The sequence below is a fragment of the Glarea lozoyensis genome, assembly GCF_000409485.1.
Source record: "Glarea lozoyensis ATCC 20868 chromosome Unknown GLAREA2, whole genome shotgun sequence".
NCBI classification, from domain to species: Eukaryota; Fungi; Ascomycota; class Leotiomycetes; order Helotiales; family Helotiaceae; genus Glarea; species Glarea lozoyensis.
The window spans coordinates 2,192,593-2,211,618 of NW_007360994.1; the positions used below are offsets into that span (position 1 = coordinate 2,192,593).

At 46.9% G+C, this 19,026-nt stretch overlaps 8 protein-coding genes across 8 annotated transcripts; 4 read left to right on the forward strand and 4 right to left on the reverse strand.

Annotated features, from left to right (window-relative positions):
* Window positions 1–18: 18 nt before the first annotated feature.
* Window positions 19–168, reverse strand: GLAREA_04047 (uncharacterized protein; the record flags this gene model as incomplete). The annotated part of the gene is made up of 1 exon (XM_008084300.1): window positions 19–168. One exon carries the CDS (start codon window positions 166–168, stop codon window positions 19–21), a length of 150 nt encoding a protein of 49 aa, XP_008082491.1.
* A 2,715-nt stretch (window positions 169–2,883) lies between these two features.
* GLAREA_04048 (Homeo) lies at window positions 2,884–5,016 on the reverse strand (the record flags this gene model as incomplete). Its single annotated transcript, XM_008084301.1, has 1 exon — window positions 2,884–5,016. The coding sequence occupies one exon, from the start codon at window positions 5,014–5,016 to the stop codon at window positions 2,884–2,886; it is 2,133 nt and encodes a 710-aa protein (XP_008082492.1).
* A 326-nt stretch (window positions 5,017–5,342) lies between these two features.
* GLAREA_04049 (P-loop containing nucleoside triphosphate hydrolase) lies at window positions 5,343–7,364 on the forward strand (the record flags this gene model as incomplete). The annotated part of the gene is made up of 2 exons (XM_008084302.1): window positions 5,343–5,570; window positions 5,616–7,364. 2 exons carry the CDS (start codon window positions 5,343–5,345, stop codon window positions 7,362–7,364), a joined length of 1,977 nt encoding a protein of 658 aa, XP_008082493.1.
* Window positions 7,365–8,101: 737 nt separating this feature from the next.
* Window positions 8,102–9,665, forward strand: GLAREA_04050 (uncharacterized protein; the record flags this gene model as incomplete). Its single annotated transcript, XM_008084303.1, has 2 exons — window positions 8,102–8,412; window positions 8,483–9,665. The coding sequence occupies 2 exons, from the start codon at window positions 8,102–8,104 to the stop codon at window positions 9,663–9,665; spliced, it is 1,494 nt and encodes a 497-aa protein (XP_008082494.1).
* Window positions 9,666–11,432: 1,767 nt separating this feature from the next.
* GLAREA_04051 (Homeo) lies at window positions 11,433–13,660 on the reverse strand (the record flags this gene model as incomplete). The annotated part of the gene is made up of 3 exons (XM_008084304.1): window positions 11,433–12,857; window positions 12,910–13,463; window positions 13,510–13,660. 3 exons carry the CDS (start codon window positions 13,658–13,660, stop codon window positions 11,433–11,435), a joined length of 2,130 nt encoding a protein of 709 aa, XP_008082495.1.
* A 439-nt stretch (window positions 13,661–14,099) lies between these two features.
* On the forward strand, window positions 14,100–15,198 carry GLAREA_04052 (Adenine nucleotide alpha hydrolases-like protein; the record flags this gene model as incomplete). The annotated part of the gene is made up of 2 exons (XM_008084305.1): window positions 14,100–14,405; window positions 14,455–15,198. 2 exons carry the CDS (start codon window positions 14,100–14,102, stop codon window positions 15,196–15,198), a joined length of 1,050 nt encoding a protein of 349 aa, XP_008082496.1.
* A 28-nt stretch (window positions 15,199–15,226) lies between these two features.
* GLAREA_04053 (Nucleotide-binding protein) lies at window positions 15,227–16,745 on the reverse strand (the record flags this gene model as incomplete). Its single annotated transcript, XM_008084306.1, has 3 exons — window positions 15,227–16,045; window positions 16,098–16,541; window positions 16,593–16,745. The coding sequence occupies 3 exons, from the start codon at window positions 16,743–16,745 to the stop codon at window positions 15,227–15,229; spliced, it is 1,416 nt and encodes a 471-aa protein (XP_008082497.1).
* Window positions 16,746–17,131: 386 nt separating this feature from the next.
* On the forward strand, window positions 17,132–18,916 carry GLAREA_04054 (uncharacterized protein; the record flags this gene model as incomplete). The annotated part of the gene is made up of 3 exons (XM_008084307.1): window positions 17,132–17,295; window positions 17,342–17,537; window positions 17,591–18,916. The coding sequence occupies 3 exons, from the start codon at window positions 17,132–17,134 to the stop codon at window positions 18,914–18,916; spliced, it is 1,686 nt and encodes a 561-aa protein (XP_008082498.1).
* Window positions 18,917–19,026: the final 110 nt, after the last annotated feature.

Here is a 19,026-nt window from a genome sequence, read left to right on the forward strand (position 1 = left end):
CGCTCGAAGTGGTGATAACTAAGCGGCCCAGCGAAGGGTGGGGCGGAGGATGCTCGACAGCGAACCACAGCCGAGGACGGGGCCAGGCCAGGGCACCAGCTCTTCGAAGCAAGTAGGGAGGGAGACTCCAACTTCCACCACACGGACGTCGTTCTTCAACAATGACATATACTTGACGCTTGGGATGGTATCGATGTCGACTCTGATGGAATCGTTATTTCAAATACAATGCAATTGAGGTATTGCTTTTGCAGCTCTTCTTCTGGCTGAAAGGGCCTGCTCCAACGAAACTCGTCTTCGACAGACGAGGCAGTGCCAGCTTGTGTAGGGTGAGCTGTGCTGTTCCGTTTGCGTTACAGGCACGTATCTTGTATCTGGTATCTACCAGTACCTGCCGGTCTAGTCCTAAGATGAAAGTCTATGCTCACGAAAGCTTACCACTCTTCGAATTATTCCTCGTCCCAACTGTTTTGATTCTCACCACTTCCAACCACTTCGCAAGGTCTCCGCTCCATAGACTGCAGGTCAGCCAAGCCAGTCAGCTTCCAGTACACGTATGGATATTGCAAGGTCCTGGAGAAATGCACCGGTCGACTTGTCTGCGGGTGTGTTCGATGATGCAGATCCACGACTTTGGCCTTCCCCTTGGCCGCCGAATGTTCCGAGGTGCCTAATGGTTCGACGGCGGAATGCAAATTCACACTTTGAAGCATCCACGGTGTTCTACGAGTATGGACAGGCTACCATGGGCTAAAGGAACGCCGAGTAGAGGTACCATGGTTGCAGAGATACATGTATCTTCCCGGTCGACGCTGAGATCTGCTCGAATGCCAGGGCCGTACGGCAACGACGCACACAACCACAAGGCCACATCGTACCAGCAAAGTATCCTTGTTCGTTCAACAACTCATCAGTATATATCAGCTCGATACCTCTGGGCGAGGCATATTCACCCACTAACGGCATGAATCGGGGGAAGCTCCATTGCTGCAGTGCCATCCATGTATGCACTCCCGTCCTCCATGAACCAAGGTTTGGAGCTTGACCCCGCCCAGATAGAATACAGCTTAGGAGTCATTGGCTGTGGACCAGAAGCTATCCTATGGACCTTCATCTAGAACTTGCCGATACTTCTGTATTGAGATGATCAGTCGTAAGCATCATCGTTAACATCAAGTGGATTTCTCAAGAGGGGCAGTGTAGTCATCGATCCGGTAGGTTTGGTCCGCAATACATTCCACTTTTCTACGGCTTTCCGACACACATATATCCAATTCGAAGTTACATAATGATCTATACAGCAGAGCTGCCGGTATTCATACAACTCCATGAACTGAATTTATTTCCCCAGGTTAAGAGCTGATGCATTCAAAATTCGTATTCACAGAGCCGGCCTTGAACTAACTTAGCAAGCCCTCGCTTATGCCTCCACAAAAACCACAATTGAGAAAGTCGAGCTAGTCCAGCACTTCTATACGCGGATGTCGGAAACAACTTCGGTATCTCCGGACCACATTGAACCACGAGGTACTCAAATCTGCAAGTTTCGAAGAAGAATAAAAGCAATTCAGACTCATTTCTCGATTCAGGGGGCTCACAGTACACGCTGCAACCCAAGGTTTCAGCCTCAAATTCAAAAAGCCTCAAAATCGAAATGATTCCAACAGATCAACCAACTCCTCTAGCTTCCACCCCACCTTTACCCAGCCGTAAAAACCTACCAGTCGGCATTCCCCATCTGCCTTCCGATCCAAAACAAACAATTCAAGAAGACTTGTACGAAACCACGTAAGTGTGGTTAGCCGTTTCGGGGTTTCGGCTTTTCAATGAACCCTAAGTGCGCTAGATCAGGTGATTGGTTTGTGAGTATGGAACCATATGTGTGGACATAGGAGAGTGTGATTATTATTTCAGCACCAGACGTGGTGCGGTCTGATACGTTTAGCCGACTGTTTTTCACTCTTACTTCAATCCTCTGTCCATGGACTAGCAGTAGTAGGTTGGGTGAGCACCTGACCCAACGACTAAATACTAATAATAAGTACTTACTCTAAAAGCCTCATATGTGGAATTTATTTCTGTCACTTTAATAACATGACAGTAAAGAGATAACTCATAAACAAATGAACTTTCACCAACGTGGGTTTTGACATGATTCAACAGTTTAGCATTTGAGTGACAGATATTTACAATCACCACAATTTATTTGTGACATTCCTGTTTCAGACTTCAAACGCAAAGGATAATGAACTGGTAGATTTTTTGATTTGAACTATGGTATAACTGTCCTTCTGACAGAGTTTTACTCTCAAGAACTGTGTATTCAAGCATTCAAACATCTATTCAACTCCTCCTCACCTTCCTTGTCCACCATCTTGCTTGTTATCCAACAAACCAACCAACCTCTATCCAAATCACCATATACCCTTCCTTCTGACTCCCCTCTTCCACAGCCCTTTCATTCCCCGCTTCCCCCTCCATCTCCCCCACCCAAACCTCCTAACCCTCCTCTTCGACCTCACACCCCACATAATCTTATTCCTAGCACCCCAGATCGCAGACACCGCTTTCCATTTCCGGGCTTTGACGAAGGCGAGGGTGAGTTTGCTTATGAGGTGGAGGTTCATTTTGTGTTGTTGTGGTTGTGGGTAGGGAGGATGTGAGAGGGGTGAGAAGGAAGAGGGAGTGGTTTGTTACGGTAGGGGGTTGTAAGTCGGTAGGTTGATCAAAGAGGAAAGAACGATCGAAAGAGTGGTGATTGGTAAAGTGTCGAGGGACGAATATGCGTGCTTCCAAGAGATAGCACAGAATAAAAAGACTGCAGACCAGGGCTTTCCTGGCTATAAATTTTGAGGTAATATGGTTTGAGCTTGGAAAGACGTGTTAATCTGCATCCGATTCAGAGCCCTCTTCTGAAGCTTCCTGACGAGCTTGCTCTCGCGAAGAGTTGCTGTCATCAGAGCTTTGAGATTCGACTGGTTGATGATGTTGATCGATTTTAGAATCCTCTTCCATTGGTTCGTGCTCATTCTCATCTTGTCTTGTGGCGGGTAAATCGGGCATACCATCATCTGAAGAAGGTCTATCAGGTAAGACAGATTGATCATCTTCACCATCTTCGTCCGCTCTTACATAGTCATCCTTACGATTCAATCTCTCAGCCAACTTTCTCGCCGACTTGGAGACTCTGTTTCGATTCTTCTCGAAACTCTCCTTTGGAACTGGTTTATCGAACGTCTCCCATGGACTCCAGTATTGGACTCGATCCCGCCATGTAGCTGACATATCTTGCCTTCCTCTGCGAGGTCGTTGAGAAGACTCAGGCTCTTCCAAAGGCTCGACTTTCATCTCGAATGGTGGATCCTGCTCAAGCATGGTCCAGAGTCGTGCTTCTTCAATCTTGCTCGAGTCCATGTCATAAGCTTCAATATAACGTTCTTGAGCCTCTTCTCCTTCTTGTTTCGCTAGGGCTCGTTTGGCTGCTTCTTCCTTGCGGGAGGGGATATTAGTATCTGACACGTCGGTAGCATCGTTGCCGGATGAGTGTGAAGAACCGTGTTGATGCTCGTGTTCGGTCTCATCTCCCGAGTCCACGGTGGACTCTGATGAAGTAGAGCTATCACTGCGGTGTTCTGGTTGCAGCGAATGGCTTCTAGAACGAGAGCGAGAGCGTCGACGGTGGCTCTTTCTCAATGAGTCTTCTACTTCATCGTAGGTCAAAGATTCCCCTTCACTATCGCTTTCCTCGGGATCTATGATAGACAAGTTACATCTCCTCGGACATTTCAGCCAAAATTCGTAGCTATCTGGCTTAATCCCTAAAATCTGGATAGCTGCATCAACATCGTCGCGCGTTACGTCGCCATGAGTATTGTTTTTCGCTGACATGGCTCGCTGTCGGGACATTGTACAGAAAAAGGTGGTGGAAATCAGGCGTTTGGTAAAATTCACGGCAAGAGAGTGAAAGTCTTCAAGGGCCGTAGCTCTGATAGCAGGTTGCTCAGCAGCCTCAGCCAGAGCCTGCCAGTTCTCCTCTTCCCGTGGGAAAGCCGGATTCATAAACACTTCCCGAGATAGCTTTATCCAATTTCTGAGATCAAACAAATTGGCAGCTGGAAGAACTTCGCGAAACCATGCTTCATCTTCTCCATCATGGTTGCGTTTTGCGAGCTGTTGGCTAATGGCTTTGTTTACTAGCCAGCAGTCTCCCCACTTCTCCTTCTCGACTTTCTCTTCATGCTGTTGCTCGTGAGAAGCAAGAGCATCTCCTGCCCTCTCCAATAAAAGACAACATTCTTCGCTAACCTCAAAAGCAGCGGGCATGTCGAGCCACAGTTCAGATTCGGGTATGCTCTTGTCTTTCTCTTCCCGGCCCCGGCCACCTTCATCAAGGAGACGCAAATATTCATGAACCTCAAGCGTAGACTTAGTCCTAATACGCTGTGCGATCCCTCGAGCGTCGGCCCTCCCAAGTCTCTCTAATGCCGCGAAAAACAGTTCCTTTTCTGAAGAGGTCCAGATTGACGCTCCAAGTTGACTCTTGTGAAATGCATCCTTCTTTTCACGTATGGATCTGTGAACAACGTCGCTGATATCAATATTGAGGACATCACGAAATTCCGAGTTGTGATAAGCTCGCAGTCGTTTTACTCTGGCTTCAGTTGGAGGAACTTGTGAAGGTTTCCTCTTTTTGTGTGGACCATGCCTGCGCGGTGATCTAATATCCTCCGCTGACTTTGGGGGTTCGAAATTTGTTGCCCATTCACGAGCTTCGTTCTGAAACCTCTCATCCGAGCTCGGGTTTGGTGAAGACTGCAGATTGGACTCTTCTTGATGTCCAACCTTATTTTCAGTACTGAGTCCGCGAATTGCATTCTTTACTCCGTTTCTAGCTCTATTGCTGCTGGAAGCGCGAGATCTGTTATTCTTCTCCTGATCTGATGAGGCATTCTCACTCTCTGAAACTTCATAGGCCGACGCAGAGTCTTGCTCTATCTCAGAAAGAACGTCTGTCATAGCTTTTGAACTCAATCAGCATATTGTACATCCAGTCTTCGGTTTGTTGACTTGAGACGTCCTCGATGATTTTTCCAACGATATATGGCTAAATGCATAATTCCTCGCAATCAAAACAAGACAGATGAGTGGCCAGTCCCAGCAACATAACAAGATCGAATTGTTTCACGTTTCGTAAGACAACGCTTATTTACATGGGGATGGTGTTGACCATAAATATTGTGTTTGCGGAACAGGGTTTGATTCCACCCGAGATTGTGCCGAGGGGTAAACACTGACTGCCGACGACACTGAAGAAGCTGTTTAAGACAACTCTACCGCATAAAATGCCACCGGCTTCAAGGGGTTGGAATTTCTTGACGTTGACGTGGAGGCAAAGTTATAGTTTCCCTAGGATCGTTCGTTATGCGACGACGGTAGCACCTATTCCCCCGGCGCCGCTCAAAATCCGTCTTCGACAATACCAGGAAGAATGTATACAAGCGGTGCTCGCCAGCATCGAAGAGGGCCGTAAGCGTTTGGGAGTCTCACTGGCTACTGGTAGTGGAAAAACCGTGAGATAGACGCTATTGTTTATGAAACTATACTAACTTCTCCAGGTCATCTTCACTCAGCTTATCGACCGGGTCAAACGACGAAATAAAGATGCGGACCAGACTCTGATTCTTGCGCATCGTTCGGAACTCGTTGAGCAGGCCGCTCGTCACTGTATGAACGCCTACCCCTCGAAACGCGTCGAAATCGAAATGGCGGCGAATAAAGCAAGTGGATACGCAGATATCACTGTCGCAAGCATACAAAGTCTGATGTCTGGGGATCGTATCACAAAATTTAATCCACATCGCTTCAAACTCATTCTTGTCGACGAGGCCCATCACATTGTTGCTCCAAACTACATGAGAGCTCTTCAGTACTTTGGCCTCGATAAAGCGCATCCGGAGAACTCACCAGCACTTGTTGGTGTATCGGCTACAATGTCACGCTTCGATGGACTGAAGCTGGGAACAGCTATAGATCAGATTGTATACCACAAGGACTATATAGACATGATCGAGGAAAAGTGGCTGTCTAATGTAGTTTTCACAACCGTACACACCAAAGTGGACCTATCGAGTGTCAAAAACGGTGCAAATGGCGATTTCCAGCCCAAAGAACTTTCAGACAAGGTGAACATCGATTCAGTAAACGATATAACTGTCAAGAGTTGGTTGGCGAAGTCGCAAGGAAGAAAGTCCACGCTGGTTTTCTGCTGCGACCTGGCTCATGTGGATGGGTTGACCAACGAATTTCGAAAGCATGGCATAGATGCTCAGTTTGTGACTGGAAATACACCCAAACCCGAGCGGAGTGCGAGACTTGACGCCTTTAAGAGGGGAGAATTCCCAGTTCTTGTAAACTGCGGCGTCTTCACCGAAGGTACTGATATTCCCAACATTGACTGCGTATTAATGGCGCGCCCGACGAAGTCTCGAAATTTACTTGTGCAAATGATTGGACGTGGCATGCGCCTACACCCGGGAAAGGAAAATTGTCATATTATTGACATGGTAGCAAGTTTGTCCACCGGAATCATTTCTACACCTACGTTGTTCGGGCTCGATCCTAAGGAAATCGTGGAAGAAGCATCACCCAGCGATATGCACAAGCTGCAGCAGCGTATGAAAGAAGAAACGGATGGTGAAAATTCAGGCGAGCCAACCAAATCTAAACAACCTGCTAGGAATATCTCGAACACGGTTACCTTTACCGACTACGATTCCATTTATGACCTGATAGGGGATACTTCTGGGGATCGTCACATCAGGCAAATGTCTTCTTTTGCATGGGTCAGTGTGACTCCGGACAAGTTCATTCTGACAAATTCAAATGGATCTTACCTGAGACTGGAGCGTGATCGAGACGTAGCAACGGATGAAGACATGTTTTTGGTTACCGAGACCGCTGCGATACCCTCCGCGTTTACAGTCAATTCCCCTTTCCGCAAACCCCGAGAAATCGTCAGAGCTGCCACCATTGAAGCGGCTGTTCGTGCTGCAGACACTTATGCTACAAAGAAATACCCGTTGCCAGTCATCTTAAGAAGAGCGCAATGGCGTACTCGTCCTGCGACAGAAGGCCAGATCGCCTTTTTGAATAAGATCCGGCCACAGAACGCTCAATTGACGGTCAGCGAATTAACAAAGGGAGCAGCTGGTGATATGATTACGAAGCTCAAGCACGGCGCTCGAGGTAGATTTGCGGACCTAGCCGCAGCACGAAAGAAGCAAAGCAGAGCCAAAGAAAAGCTAGAACAACAACAGGCGCTGAAAGATCGCGAAAAGGTCACCGTTGGCCCTATGTTGAATTAAGATGTGGGTTGTGCTATAATGATTGAATGTATTTACTATACCCTTTGATACCCCTTAATATCTTATGTATTTAATTAATATAGCTTGTTGGGTAGGATCTTTCGTCCTCATACAGTGAGATGTAGCCAGACGTGCACCACACCAGTGTAAGCTAGCAAAACTTTCCGCACTCGTCCAAGCTAGCCAATTCTAGCCTCCATTCTAGAGGAGATTCTATACTTTCCGGTCTCGTGAAGCCCAGCTTCGCTTAAGAAGATTTCCAGGTTGACTTCTCAGCCAATACTGCAGAAGAGCTTCATAGAGATATTCTAGACAGTGGAGCCCCTTTTTTGATCTTCCTAATAGATAGGTATTGTAATCAGGCATTGGATCAGGATTGAAGCTGCATCAGTTGTGATTGCGAGGAGTGGGAAAGTCGGTCCAGGCCAGGCAGAAGAGCACAAATATCATTCACCAAAGTGATTTTTGTATCAGATTTATGCTGACGAGTGAATATCACACCATTGTCATCATAGGAAGAATCATTCACCATATTTTAAAATGTGTTTCACCTTTCACCTTCGAGGGTGGATAATACAAGACTGCTCTCCCATTCAGATATCCGTCATCTACTCACGGCGCCGACATACATTTGGCAACTTAGATCGAGACCTTTCACGAGCGGCCGTGTATTTGCGATTCCTATATTGCTTTGCTGCACAATCCAGTCTTTAAAAATATATCCAACTCTCGACAAGATGGTTGAAGCGCAAACGGAACAAGGCGAGCAAGACCACGCGTCCAGTCCAACACCAGGGGGACCAGCCAAGAACCGTCGCGGTATTATGGAGGATTATCTTTACTATGCTACACCTCCTCGAGCCGGGCTTCCACAAAAGATTGAGAATTCCGAGGAACTCAGCACCAAGCCAACGAGGGTTCATATCGGGGGGTTCGGCAATGACGTCTCTATTCTCACCCAAGCCCATCGAAATTTGTTCTGGGTCTTCCCTCCCCCTAACAACGCGGCGTACGAAGTAGATAGTCACTGCCGCCTGCCACATTTGCAGTATGTTGTCCCAGACTTTTCTCTTTCTTCTCACCCTGTCCTGCCAGAAGTCCTGACACGACTAAAATAGTCCGCACATCTACCCAGAATTCTCGCAAAATTTATGGTCATCCAAGGAAAATTCTCGTGACATCGGAGGAGACTTGCACAATACACTTCAAAGGGGATCATCTGAAAGCGTCTTTGACGGGCTCGAAATGAACGTCAGACCAACACACGGCTTGGGATTGAGCGACGTCTCGCAGGAAAAGGAACACGATAACCGCAATCCTGTTTCTGATGCCAATGTCACCGTGCATGTCAGGGAAGTTAATTCTCCTGATTCGGATCAAAAATACTCGCCGCAGTATCCCGTTGGCGGAACACTGGCAGAGGCCAAACGCAGAATTACGAATCATGATGAAAAGCGCGACAAAAACATTTTGAAGTCTCCAGAAAATGAGGTCTACGATACCCGCGAGTACTTTGACTTGAACTATCGGCATAGCAACTTTTCTGGTCAACCTGATTTCTGCAAACTTTGCAAGACAAACCACGTTCCAATTCCGGGACCTTCGGGAGATGGTGTTTGGTCTTTACCAGACTGGTTTCCCGAAAATGGACATTTCCATCCATGGGATGCGTGCAGAGCAGTCACGGCTCGTCTGGTCGCAGTTCAGGAAGCATTGGACAATACGAAGAACGGCCATCAAAAGCATCGTGATGGATTCGCAGAATGGAATCTTCACTTTCACGAGAAAGGCAGGCACTGGACCACCAAGCACGCACGAGATTGGGGAGGATGGTGGAGATGCAGAGGCGACGAAAACGCTCCAGTGGCTGAAAGACGCTGTACACATTGCCATCCTGCACCAAAATCTTCCATGGAACTCAAAGACGAGGAACGAGTACAATTCAAGATGGCCTCCCAAAAACAAACAACGCCGCTTAAGATCCAGGAGGAGTATCTGAAGCATTATCTCGAACATCATTCCAAGGTGAAAGGTGAAATTGACAAGAAGGCGGCTTTGGCTATGCTCCGTAGAGATGGCATCCCTCAAATTTATGGCAGAGTTTCTACGTATCAAGAACAACAGGGTCTTATGGAGCCGCGAAGCAAGTTGGAGACATCAGCGACGGAACGTGACCTTGGTGGCAGACTCTTGGCCATCGATTCGACGCTCATGTACCAGCATCCTAAAAAGACGGACACCAGCGAGGAGCAGTTGGCAGATCTTATGCCAATCAATCACGGTGATCTTCATCTACTGTGAATTATGGAGAAGTTGGATCTCGGACTACAGATTTGTGTATTGTGGTAGGCTCGAGCACGAGGAGTTTGGGAATGCGGCATTGGTTTCACATGGCGCTAGGATTCACACTTTTGAAGTTTTGAGCAGGGCTTCGAAGGAGTACATATATTCTGGAGTTCACTGGAGTAAGGTTATACGAGACAGGATCAAGATACCCTCCGGGTGGACAAGATAGTAGTAGTCAAAACACGATGTTTTCCATTGAGTTTGAAGTGTTGTCTGTCTTGTCATTGTCTGTGTCGCCTGTCTGTCAAATGATTAGTTTCTAGGTAAGAACTTCCCGCTGCTCTTGCGGTGAACAACATAATAGCAGGCGAAATGTGAACTGTGGGCATTCAACATGGCACATGGAAGGGGCACATTTCGTGCATTTTTTTTAGTAAACACCTCGCCAAATCCCAATTCTAATCCTTTCTGTCTATGGACAACATTTTAGTACTTAGGGTTGATGTGTTGAAACGCTACCTAGGTAGCTAGTATCTTACCAACAAGTGTCTTATCCGGCTTGGATCGTGGACTTGTATAGTACGTTTTACTAGGACTTTTTAGAATTTGGGTTGTTCTGCTTTTAGCATAGTCACTGCTTGGCCACTACCAGCCTAACAAACAAATTAGTAGTTCAACACCGTGATCATAGGTCAACGTCATGCTTTTCCCTCGCACCTGAATGCGTTTGCGTATTTTAGATTTGAACGTCGGATAAAACACCATTCATGCGTCCACACTGTGTCACGTTCTGTATCCCCACCACTTTTCACATACAGTACATCAAGAGTAGCACAACCTGGCTCTGGAAGTCTGAACTAAACCAGGCCTTGTGGATACTCTTCTGCCGACCGACGTCTGTTTTTAAATATTTGTTAGCCGGACAATGACGATAGATTGTCAGCTAGAAGATCTAGATGGATAGTTAGCCAGCTTGGTCGCTGCGTGGTGGATATAAGTACATGGCACTTCAAGGATCAAGGTACTAGGTGATTTAGCTTAGGTGGAATTGCGAGGGACTGTAGGGCTTATTAGCAGGGACTTGAAGAGAGCGGTGTGACTTTTTGCTTTGAATGTAATTCACAAGACGACTTGGATTGATTGCATCATGAGTTTGGTAGGACATGTATAAGCTAGGTTATAATAGGTGTTACTGACAATTTTGAAACCCCTCATAAGCACCCACTATTTCTGGATCTTTCACCTATTTTTAGAATGGCTCATATGACTTTCATTTTAGAAATCTAGACCCTCAAACTATCTGAGGAATATCCAGCGTTTTCCAGGTTCTCTAGTCATAAGAAATCACTTAATCGGTGGTAAATACATCCTGGCATGCAATAGATTGAGCGTTGAAATCTGTGGTTATAAGCTAAGGACCGTAGGGCAAGAAACGAATCCTATCTTGGAGAACTGTTAATCTTAGACACACTGAGCACGTTTTCGAAGTCAAAACACGCATTGAATCACGGATTTTACAACCAAATACCACGTCTAAATGATCTCGCATTGCTAGGAATACATGAAAAGAAAACTCGGAAAAGTTCATTAAATACCACCCAAAGACTTTCCCAAGACGCAAAAAAGGAGGAAAGGTTACTATCTGTAGATACACAAACCCCATGACGGAGGCGATACGCACTTTTCGATATCGTCGTCCGAATTATTCAACCCCTGTGACGCCATTTGATTACACTACCAACAAGCCATAAAAGATTTTTCCATTCTCGATGGTCATCCCATTCAGATCTCATAACTCTTTACTGTTCCTTCGGCACTAGGAGCTAATGGATTGCTGGTGTTAGGTTGTGCACTCGCGAATGTGAGCTTGTCTGTTCCCATCATTACATTCTGAGCCATTTGTATTCCCTCATTTCCACCTGTTGCGGCTGCAGTTCTTAAGCCTTCTTGAACGTCATTGACTCGCTTCTTGAACGCAATACGGTCCAAGAATAACTGTTGGCGACCGCGTGATATTTCCCTTCGTTCCGCCTGTAAAATTTGTTCTAGTTCATCGAATTGCTTTAGTTTCAACTCCATCTTGAGCATTTGGGCATTGACAGTCGCAGACACAAGACGGGTCAGTTCACGCTCTTCATGTGAAGCTAGCCCTCCAGCGCGAGCGGCGACTGTCGCTAGAGGAACAGTGGCAAGGGCGCTAAGCGAGTTTGTGGTGGTAGTAGTCGTCGTTGTCGTTGTGGTAGTTTCTTGTCTGATATCAATATCCATGGAATCACTACTCTTCGCCTTGCCTTTGTCAGAAGTGGGATTTTCCAACTGATCGCGCAAGCTTTGCTTCATTGCCTCCACAGATTTGTTTGCTGCAGCTGCTGTTACACTGGGCTCTGTGAGCCCAGCAAGGAATCCAATGACCGACATCACCGGATTATCTGCTTGACTAAATGGCAAGTGTCCCTCTTGCGGGCCAAGCATACTGATACCAGTACTTCTGTTTGGCTCAGCATCAATAAATTTGTCAACAATTTCGAATTGCAGAAATTTGACCACACATTCTTCCTTCGTTCGAGTCCCAACATAGTCGGCAATCTCCGCCCAATCTTCATCGTAGCGCTCCAAACCCTCGAGCAGACGAAGAGTTTCTGCGTCATCCCAAGGTGCGTCCCGGTCAGGGATTGATGAGTAGGTTGGATTCTCCATTTTTACATAGTATGATTTCAGTTGATTAGCTGGGAATCTGCCATCCGAATAACAATTAGGACATAAGTCGTATCGAATCTTGGTCCCCTGGGCTGTGGAGGAGTTCTCATGCGAATTGTGGTAATGGACGCGAGTGCAGTCAATGCCACAAGTAAAACAATTGACTTGAGATACAGATTTGGGAAGGTCTCCTATGGATTTCAAAGCATCTGAAGTTCCATTTGTGGCGGGTGCATCTCCGTTCGCTTGCTTCTCTGGCGTTTTGCTCGCAACCTTGGTCTCTCTAGCTGATGCCTCGTATACATTTCGTCCAATCTCCAAATTTCTGTCCGGCTTCGCTGACGCGCTCACTGCGGCCTTTGCTTCAGTGTCTGGATGGTCTTTACCTTTGACCAGAGTCGGATCAGAAGCTGGCTGCCATGGCTGTAATCCTCGAGGTGTATCGCAGATAACTTTGAAGTGTCCAGTAAAGGGTGGTCCAACAGGCGAAGGTCTCTGATCGGCATCGACCTAGGAATTTGTTAGCAAGGGCCAGATCCGATCGAATATTACCAGAACGTACCTGATAGTTGATCAGACCCCATTGCTCAAGGAAATGGTGAACCCGCATAATGGCACAGACATCACCTGCCAGATTTCGCCGACAAGCAGTAACAGTTAGGTATTCGATTGGATTCAGACGATATGTGTTGATCATAAAATCGCGATAGTCTTTGTATACCGCTGGAGTCTTACTTCGATTCCGACTGTTGAAGAATTCTGGTACTGCTTTTCTCTCGATCGAATGGACCGTATGCATATCAAACCATGTGCTGTAACTTGGAAGAATGATAGAATGTGATTGGGATATAAGGTGTTCTCGGGCAGAGGATTCTATCGAAGCTTTCGTCTTCTCCGTCTGCTCTTCCGAAGTAGCTGGAGCACCATCCGCTCCAGGCTCCTGGCTGATTTTTACATCCGCCATCTCGTCATCCTTAGCATCTCCGTCTCGTGGTGGTGCATTTGGCGCGTCGAGCGGATTGTCAGAAACGACTACAGGTGTGGAGTTTGAGGTATCGGTTTTGATGGCGGGGGCCGTTTGATTGCCATCGTTATCTGCCATGTCAACGTCGGCAGCTATTACTGTCAGTAGGTGCAACAATAAAGTTAGAGTATAGCATACACTCATTCGCTGCTCCCCCCTGGCCAGAGCTTCCTTCACGACCAGATGGCGACGCCGAATCTCGCTGGAGCGGAGGCTGCGCAAGAATTGGATTACTGCCGGGGGTAGCGCCGGCGGCATCAGAGCCAAAGTTTAAAGAGTCGTCGTCCATATTGTAATTGCGTTGTAAAGTGCAGAATGGAGATTGTCGCAAAGAGTGTGCTGTTCAGAGGTGTCGTTTCTGCTATTTGCGCCAGGAGTAATCAAATGCCCAATATGGGTTCAGATCATTCTAATCTGATCAATGTCGGCAGTTTTCGCTTCGAGTCTCATGCAAAACCCGTAATGAATTGTGTTGCTGATAAAAGTGCAGGTTTGGCGCGTTTGATGGATTCACAATAGAATTTCTGGTATGTCGCGACTTGGTGGTTCAAGCGCGCTGGATCTTGAGCGTCGAAGCTGTGAGATTTAGTGCCTGGCTTTGTGCCTTGAATACAAGGCTTCAATAGTACCCCGGCTCAAGCCCGCTTTACCTCGGATGCCGATGACAGGAACTATCAAGTAGTTTACGATGTTTCCCTTCAAGCTTTTGCAACAACGTCGAAGTAATAATGATTCCAAGGATAGGAAACTCGGTTTTGCGCAGTGCACGCAGCCAACTAAAGTCACATAGTGGCCCAACCTACGTCGCCTCCCTCTCGGCCTTTTCCCGATTATTATCTTCCCTTGCGGTACTCGAACAGAAAGATGGCAAACTCCTCCAAGGAGCGCTAGGATCAGTGACTGCTGCACAGAAGTTGGGAGGATCAATCACTGGTTTTATTGCGGGAAGCAATATCAAGGCCGTGGCAGAAGAAGCTGCCAAGGTGAAAGGAATTGAAAAGATTATTGCCGTTGATAATGCATCATATGATAAAGTTAGTCGTATTTACTGCTCGAATCACAAGTATTCCTAACGAACCTTAGGGACTTCCGGAAAACTATGCTCCATTACTTGTCGAGAATATAAAGAAGGGAGGATTCACACATATTTTGGCTGGTCACTCTGCATTCGGAAAGAGCTTGATGCCCCGCGTTGCCGCGTTACTCGATGTTCAACAAATCTCCGATATAACAGCAATTGAAGATGAAAAGACCTTTGTTCGACCCATATACGCAGGAAATGCTATAGCTACGGTCGAATCTTCAGATGACATCAAGGTCATTACAATTAGAGGGACGGCATTCGCAGCTGCTGAGACAGAAGGTGGTTCAGCATCAATTGAAGATGGTGTGGACTCAAATGCAGAGTGTGCTACGGAATGGGTGTCGGAACAGCTGTCGAAATCAGACCGACCCGACTTGGCCACTGCTGGGAAAGTAGTGTCGGGCGGACGAGGATTGAAGTCCAAGGAGGAATTCGACAGAGTGATGTTGCCACTGGCGGATGCATTAGGAGCAGCGATCGGAGCTTCCAGAGCAGCTGTTGACAGCGGTTATGCAGACAACAGTCTGCAAGTCGGACAGACTGGAAAAATTGTAGCACCACAACTATACCTGTGTGCAGGTATTTCGGGAGCAATTCAACATTTGGCAGGAATGAAGGATAGTAAAGTCATTGCAGCCATCAACAAAGATGCCGATGCACCAATCTTTCAGGTAGCCGACGTTGGATTAGTTGGGGATCTGTTTGATAAGGTGCCAGAGCTAACGGAAAAGCTGAATAAGTAAATTATAAATACATATGATATCCAAGGAATTAGTCCAGAACAGCAAGCATTTTAGATATGCTGGTGAACTTTTCTCTTTCCTTGCCGACCTTGCGGCCATTTTCTTTTTCTGCTGCGTCTATTCTTTTCCAGTCTTCCCAGCTGATTCTTCTAAGATTTCTTTCAGCCGCTCCGGCTTTGACGCCTTCCCAACCCAAACCGGTGTTTCCGTCAGGGTTCAGGAAGGGTTTGTTTTCTTTCCAGTCCATGACTATCGAACTGGCCGTGGAGAACGCATCATCCATAGTACTGGCGATAACACCAGTTGGTCCTCTTTTGACCCAACCAGCACAATACATGCCTGGCATGGGTGTTGCTGTCGCGGACTGCAACCAGTCCTTTTGGTTATCGACAACACGACCAAGAAAGTCATTTGGTATTACCCCTTTTGTGTTATCAAACGGTATGTTGAGAGTATCAAAGCCAGGAAGTGCTTCGGACTTGTAGCCTATTGAACGCATAGCAAGCGAAGCAGGTAGATATATTTTTTCTCCAGTACCAATGGCCTTTGCGCTACGATCAAAGGGGCTTGGATGTAGAGACGTTTTCTCGAAAGCAACATTCCCTAGCTTATCTTCATTTGTTTGATCTGGGTTGAACGAAGTCGGCGACATGCAGAAGTCGAGTGACCATGATCTTGGCGTCTCAGAGACCAAGGAATTTCCACCCTTAAGAAGGACTTCCATTATCCGACGCGGCGGTCGGTCTAAGCTTTTCAGGTCTTTGGGAATCAAGGTGGCATCTACTGGATGAAATGCTACGTTTGGTAGCCGCACAAGTTCTCGAACTTCTTTGATAGAAAAAGCAGCCTACATTTCGTGGTCAGTATTCTTTGGCAGGCGAGGAATCAATAGCACCAACCTGTAGCGGACCTCTTCTTCCCACGACATTGACCCTCTTAACCTTGCTCTTCTCCAGGGTTTGGATAGCCTCATCGGTGATGTCTGTCTTCCGAAGAACATTGACATCTTCCAAGAGAATACGAGCAACATCCAATGCTACATTTCCTTGTCCAATGACGACAGCTTCTTCACCCAACGAGAGATCTGGCGCCAGCCCAGCGTACTCTGGCAGACCGTTATACCAGCCGACAAACGCTCGAGCTGAGTATATGCCTTTGAGTGTTCCTTCACCTGGGATATTCAAGGTTCGATCTTTCGAAGCGCCATACGCGAAGAGTATCGCATCGTAATGTGGAAGTAGTGACTGCAAAGGCAGCTCCGAGTCAGAATTGCCAATGGCAATATTGCCAACAAAGTTGAATCTTGGTGACTCTGCGACTTCTTGAAATTTGTCCTGGCAATTCTGTTGACCGAATTAGCCATGTATCAAGATACTTCACAAGACTCCTTGTACCTTCACATCAGGATGATCCGGCGCAACCCCGAAACGAACCAATCCAAAAGGCACCGGTAGGTGTTCATACATATCCACGACAGCATCTTCAATCTTCGACATCACCTTATAGGAGGTATAGAAACCGGCTGGCCCTGACCCGATGACGGCCATTCGAAAGGGCCGGCCATTTCTAGAGTTGGTGGCGGTAGTATATCTTTTTGCTTTCGTAGTCGACTGAAGACGTCGAGTCGTCGAGCCCCTCTTCGCTAATGACTTAATGCAGCGAGCGCAAACCCACTGGTTCGTGAGACCCCTCATCATTGATAGTTCAGATGAGCTGGCGGCTCCGAGGTTCCAATAATGGATGTTCCAGAGAAAATAAAGTTATCGCGATAAGGAGCGGGCGTTGCTGTGGTTACTGTTTGTTTTCCCCACCCCTAATCAATAGCGCTTCCCCTGCTCATACCTAGCTGTCATATTCCCACCACGCCCACATTCCACATTGCAATTTGCTTTGCATTCTTAATAATCTCGAACATCTTGTCTCTGTTATAATAATGGCTGTTAGACCTCCTTATCTATATGATGCTATCAAGACAGAAGGGCCTAGAAGCCCGTACAAAGAGTTCGATCCCAAAGCAGTAACTCGCGCAAGCCAGACTCCGAGAGCACCACGGCGCAAACAAGAAGGTCCTTTGGTATCTTTCAATCAACACCCAGAGTAGGTTGTAACTTCATGAGAGATTAGTAATTGCTAACAAAAGTAGTTCTTATTTAATTTTGCCATTGCAAAACACATCTGGGAAGTACATGAATCCCAAGGTCAAGGTGTGGGTCAAGTGGACGAGGATCATCCAGCTGGTTCTGAGATGTCTTCAAGTACTATGTGCCGGTGGTCTTTTGGCTTTCATGATCATCATCCGAGGCCTGGATGATACCACAACTTGGATTCTCCGTATTGTCGTAAGCGAGCTTGTAATCTCATTTCATTATGTGATTGACTAACTCATCTAAAGCCGGGTGTCGCTCTTCTCCATGCAGTTTACGGCATCTACCACTTGTCGCGAAAAGCTTCAGGAAGAACGCCGGCGTCTTCCGCAGGCTACATGTTATTTGCCTCATTCTTTGATGTCGCTATCCTTCCATTCTATGGATATAGTTCGTGGCTGGGTTGGGATCACCAAATGCCAGAAAGACTCGACTCATGGTTTGTTGTTGTCAATGACCCCAGTAAACTGACCGCCGAATTTGCCCGGATTGTGTTTTTACTGGCAACTATTGGTGGAGGATTACACCTCATATCACTCATTATTGGGTTGTACCTAGCAGTAACTTTCCGCAAGATCACCAATCTACCACCAGATATGAATCCTTTGGAAGACAACCTGACTTCCCGTCACAAGCGAAACAAGTCGTCGATTTCAACAATGACAACTGAATCGACAGCTGAGAAACGTCTATCCACCCCTCTAGAAAGCAAGAGAAGTTCGGGGGCAGTTTACGAAGATCTTTCACGCCCGCCAACCATACCGTTCTTCCACACCCGTACCAACTCTAACGATTCTTTGCCATCTTATAAGTCAGATCCACAAGACTCAAGAATTGACTTACCAAGCCGCCAGTACCAGCTCCGTAACTCAAACGGATCTTCCATCATCCTTGACAACCCTATCAATCGTCGCTCGTATGCTCAAAGCACGTCTCCAAAAAGAAAGTCTTACCAAGAGGTGCCGTTATCAGATGCCGCTTCTCATCGCAGCTCTCGTCAAAACGAAAATGCGTCTCAAGGCTGGTATGCTTCTGACTCACTCAACAAAAACCGCAACCGTAGTCGATCACCTCAAAAAGGAACGTATGAGCCCGTCACCCAAGCCTACGACACCGAGGATACAGAAGATATAGGACATAGAGGCCGTCACACCCGACAAGATTCTGCATCTTCATCTCGTCATCCCCACGCCAGCCCACTGAAATCCAACCCCCAAACGCCCCGAAAACACAGATTTAATACCAACTCCGAACCACCGCTATCAAACATCTCAAAGATGTCCTCAAACCAGGATGTCGATATCGCAGACATGTCATCTCAGCGATCTCCCTCACCAGAACCCGAACTCAGAGATAACTTCAAAGCTCGATTCTATGGTGATCTTAAACCTGCTACACCTCCTATTTTGGTCGGTGCGGGTGGGACCAACAGACAAGTTTCTTCTGGAAATGATTTCTTGAATCAGAAGGGGAGGTTTAAGAAGAGAGATGCTAGTGGGAAGATTGCTGAGGAGGGGTTTGCTGGGAGTCAGGGTGGGTGGGGGACGAGGTTTAGAAAAGTGAGCGGGATCTAGATAATAGATTTGGTGGTGAAAGGGATGGATATAGGGGTCGTTTTGGAGTTATATATATGGGGGATTTGGAAACATGGGGGACTTGCGTTAGGATTTAGGCATAGGCCTGG